This window comes from Perca flavescens, chromosome 13 (genome assembly GCF_004354835.1).
Source record: "Perca flavescens isolate YP-PL-M2 chromosome 13, PFLA_1.0, whole genome shotgun sequence".
Taxonomy (NCBI): domain Eukaryota; kingdom Metazoa; phylum Chordata; class Actinopteri; order Perciformes; family Percidae; genus Perca; species Perca flavescens.
Window position 1 is genome coordinate 33,330,143 of NC_041343.1, and position 5,000 is coordinate 33,335,142.

The 5,000-nt window shown below is 46.4% G+C and overlaps 1 protein-coding gene across 2 annotated transcripts in view; it reads right to left on the reverse strand.

Moving 5' to 3' along the window:
- Positions 1-1,794: 1,794 nt before the first annotated feature.
- Positions 1,795-5,000, reverse strand: part of guca1d (guanylate cyclase activator 1d) — an 11,375-nt gene continuing 8,169 nt past the window's right edge. For both annotated transcript variants that reach the window (XM_028595986.1, XM_028595987.1), the window contains exons 4-5: positions 3,042-3,129; positions 1,795-2,299 (exon numbers count right to left, since the gene is read on the reverse strand). In XM_028595986.1, the coding sequence (XP_028451787.1) occupies positions 2,175-2,299; positions 3,042-3,129 (213 nt within the window). In that variant the 3' untranslated portion in view covers positions 1,795-2,174. The remainder of the gene's footprint in view (positions 2,300-3,041; positions 3,130-5,000) is intronic.

Here is a 5,000-nt window from a genome sequence, read left to right on the forward strand (position 1 = left end):
ATGTGGAACTGTGTTACCGTGAGGCTGCCTCTCAGTGAATCTCCCCTGAATAAATAAAGGTTAAAAAAAATCGCATTTTTCTCTGGAATTGCTGCACAATTATGCGATCGCATAATTGTGTTTTTCTGGAGGGACTGGTATCCCAGATGATGTCGATCGACTACAGATTTGTAGACAGATCTCTAAACGAGAGGCTCCCCCTCGATCTGTGATGAACTGATTTGTTTTACGATGGATGAAAGTTAGATATCTCCACAGCTCAAAGACATATTTAGCATCACGGAGGTTAGTTCTGTCAGGGGACGATTAAAAAAACTACTTTTGAACATTACACACGTTTTGGGACATCGATAAAGTGTGGTGGGTGCCAATAAGTTAACTTTGTGGACTATAATGAACATGTTTTTCTGCATAACTTTCACACAAAATAAGATTTCGTTGAAGGTTCAAGAAGTAAACAAAGAACAGCTGGATGCTCGGAGGCTGGACGGCCAATCACGGTTAATCAGCTGATTGACATCAACCAATCAGCCGACAGGAAGCCAACCAATCAGCCGACAGGAAGCCAACCAATCACAGTTAGTCTGGATGCCAAACCAGTCCGCTCACTTTCATTTGACCCAGAATCAAACTGAAGGTTACTTTTATATTGCCCCCTCTCATTCCCCCTGCTCTCTCATTCCCCCTGCTCTGTCGTTTCCCCCTCTCATTCCCCCTGCTCTGGTGTTTCCCCCTCTCATTCCCCCTGCTCTGTCGTTTCCCCCTCTCATTCCCCCTGCTCTCTCATTCTCCCTGCTCTGGTGTTTCCCCCTCTCATTCCCCCTGCTCTCTCATTCCCCATGCTCTGTCGTTTCCCCCTCTCATTCCCCCTGCTCTGGTGTTTCCCCCTCTCATTCCCCCTGCTCTGGTGTTTCCCCCTCTCATTCTCCCTGCTCTGGTGTTCCCCCCTCTCATTCTCCCTGCTCTGGTGTTTCCCCCTCTCATTCCCCCTGCTCTGGCGTTTCCCCCTCTCAAGGATCAAGAAGTAAACAAAGAACAGCTGGATGCTCGGAGGCTGGACGGCCAATCACAGTCCATCCCAAACACGTGGTGAGTCTTTTCTCTTATTTTGAAAGGGGGGATATCGGTTGAGTTTGTTGTACTTTTAGGATGGAGGTGGGGATTGGAGGATCTCTTCACTCGTCCGTCGTAGGGTGAGTCTTTTAAAGGTCCAAGGGGACTGGTCTCGTCTTGCAGAACATTTAAAAAGCCTTTATTTAAATGCCGATTTCATGTTGAAATCTGAGCCCAAACAGCCTTCTTTGCTACGCCACGCCCGGTTCTTTTATTAACTTTCTAAGTTTTTAATATGAAATACACTCCTAGAAATACATCTGTGAATAACAGAAGAAGTTCTGGCAGCTCTGTTACCTAGACATGTGATTTTAAAAAGGGACATATTGTGTTTGTAGGCCTGTTATATAGAAGCTGCTCAGTTACTTATGAAAACGTTGAAAGAAACTTCAAAAAATGTCCAAAAAAAGTGACAAAAAATGTACCGATAAAGTGACGAAAACGTTGAGAAAAATTCCCCAAATGTTGAAACAAGCGACAACGATTTTACGACGAAAATGTCTGAAAAAACCCCCAAAATGTTGAAATAAGCAACCAAAAATAAAAAAAATTCCAACAAAAATGTCCCAAAAATGTTGAAACAAGTGACAAAAATTTTAACAAAAAAAGTCTAAAAAAAATGGTGAAACAAGCAACAAAGAAAAATTATTAATAAATAAATGTCAAACATCAGAAAAAAAACGCCCAAAATGTGAGTGTAGCCATTTAAATAAAAAGTTTTTTTTAAAGATTATTTTTTGGGGCTTTTCCACCTTTATGGACAGAACAGCTAGGTGAGAAAGGGGTGAGAGAGAGAGGGAGAGAGAAGGGGAAGACATGAAGGAAATTGTCCCAGGTCGGACTCGTACCTTGGACTTCTGCGTCGAGGACTAAACCTTTCAGTATATGTGCCTGCTCTACCCGCTGAACCAACCCGGTCACAAATAAAAGGTTTTTTAAAATGTTTTGCAAGAATAGTCCCTTGGAGCTCTTTTCTCCGTTTGTCTTTTCTCTTCCAGAGACCTTCTTCTTAAGTCTATGCTCTTATTTTGAAGGGGGAATAACTCCGCTCCCGGGCCGCCTCACAGCATCCGCCCCTCCACGATGATGACCAGCACTGGCGTCAGGTCCATCAGGTTCTTCAGCATGTTCATGATGTCCTCGTGGTCTTTGGCTCCCTCGATGAACTCCTCCAGGGTCATCTCACCTGAGGCGGGACAAAGGGAAGAACACGGGTTGGAGGGATGGAAACTTCTAGTCTATTATTTCACCAAACTCCACCAGACTCCATGTATATAATCAGGACTTTTAGCATGTATAGAGCCAGCATATCTCCACCAGACTCCATGTAAATAATCGGGACTTTTAGCGTGTATAGAGCCAGCATATTTCCACCAGACTCCATGTAAATAATCAGGACTTTTAGCGTGTATAGAGCCAGCATATTTCCACCAGACTCCATGTAAATAATCAGGACTTTTTAGCGTGTATAGAGCCAGCATATCTCCACCAGACTCCATGTAAATAATCAGGACTTTTAGCGTGTATAGAGCCAGCATATCTCCACCAGACTCCATGTAAATAATCAGGACTTTTAGCGTGTATAGAGCCAGCATATCTCCACCAGACTCCATGTAAATAATCGGGACTTTTAGCGTGTATAGAGCCAGCATATTTCCACCAGACTCCATGTAAATAATCGGGACTTTTAGCGTGTATAGAGCCAGCATATCTCCACATGTAAATGGGTGAATTAAGGGTTTATTTCAACCAAACCAGAGTGGTGATTGTTGGAACAGTCGAAAGATGAACCAAGACGGCTTTTGGTAATTTTATTTAGTTTCTGTCCACTTTGAATGAAGTGTGTTTTACGCTGATAAAAGTCCTGATTATTTACATGGAGTCTGGTGGAGAGAGAGAGCTGTTACTGATAGTATATAGTAGCTAACCTTCTCCCTTCACATCGATCCTCTCAAAGATGATGGAGACGACATCCTCAGGGTTGGTTTCTCTGTTCCGTGTGATGTCCTGGATCGCCTGCAGGGGGAGACACACACACACACACAGAGACAGACACACACACACACACACACACACACACACAGAGACAGACACACACACACACACACACACACACACACACACACAGAGACAGACAGACACACACACACACACACACACACACACACACACACACACACACACACACACAGAGACAGACACACACACACACACACACACACACACACACACACACAGAGACAGACACACACACACACACACACACACACACACACACACACACACAGAGACAGACACACAGACACACACACACACACACACACACACACAGACACACACACTCAGACACACATACAGAGACAGACACACACACACACACACACAGAGACAGACACACAGACAGAGACACACACAGACACAAACAGACACACACACACTCAGACACACAGACAGAGACAGACACACACACACACACACACACACACACACACACACACACACACAGACACACAGACAGAGACACACACAGACACACACACACTCAGACACACAGACAGAGACAGACACACACACACACACACACACACAGACACACACACAGACATTGTTGGGTGTTTAAACATCATTTTCCCTGCTGTGTGTGTGTGTGTGTGTGTGTGTGTGTGTGTCTGTCTCTGTGTTTGTGTGTGTGTGTGTGTGTCTCTGTGTGTGTGTGTGTGTGTGTGTGTGTGTGTGTTTGTGTGTGTGTGTGTGTGTGTGTGTCTGTCTGTCTGTCTGTGTGTGTGTGTGTGTGTGTGTCTGTGTCTGTGTGTGTGTGTGTGTGTGTGTGTCTGTGTGTCTGTGTGTGTGTGTGTGTGTGTGTGTGTGTGTGTGTGTGTGTGTGTGTGTGTGTGTGTGTGTGTGTGTGTGTGTGTGTGTGTGTGTGTGTGTGTGTGTGTGTGTGTGTGTGTGTGTGTGTGTGTGTGTGTGTCTGTCTGTCTGTCTGTCTGTCTGTCTGTCTTTCTGTGTGTGTGTGTGTGTGTGTGTGTGTGTGTGTGTGTGTGTGTGTGTGTGTGTGTGTGTGTGTGTGTGTGTGTGTGTGTGTGTGTGTGTGGTTTAGGTAGAATGAACTATGACTGGTGAACTGTTGCTCCGCTCACACTGACACAAAACCGGATTAGCTTCAATTAGCCGAGTGTTAATCAGCTGATTGAGATCAACCAATCAGCTGACAGGAAGCCAACCAATCAGCCGACAGGAAGCCAACCAATCACAGTTAGTCTGGATGCCAAACCAGTCCGCTCACTTTCATTTGACCCAGAATCAAACTGAAGGTTACTTTTATATTGCCCCCTCTCATTCCCCCTGCTCTCTCATTCCCCCTCTCATTCCCCCTGCTCTCTCATTCCCCCTCTCATTCCCCCTGCTCTCTCATTCCCCCTCTCATTCCCCCTGCTCTGACATTTCCCACCTCTCATTCCCCCTGCTCGGGCGTTTCCGTCTCTCATTCCCCCTGCTCGGGCGTTTCCGTCTCTCATTCCCCTGCTCTTGTTTTTCCCCCTCTCATTCCCCCTGCTCTGGTTTCCCCCTCTCATTCCCCCTGCTCTGGTGTTTCCCCCTCTCATTCCCCCTGCTCTGGACATTTCCCCCTCTCATTCCCCCTGCTCTGGTGTTTCCCCCTCTCATTCCCCCTGCTCTCTCATTCCCTCTGCTCTGGTGTTCCCCCCTCTCATTCCCCTGCTCTGGTGTTCCCCTCTCATTCCCCCTGCTCTGGCGTTTCCCCTCTCATTCCCCCTGCTCTGGACATTTCCCCTCTCATTCCCCTTCTCTGGTGTTTCCCCTCTCATTCCCCTGCTCTGGACATTTCCCCTCTCATTCCCCCTGCTCTAGCGTTTACCCCTCTCATT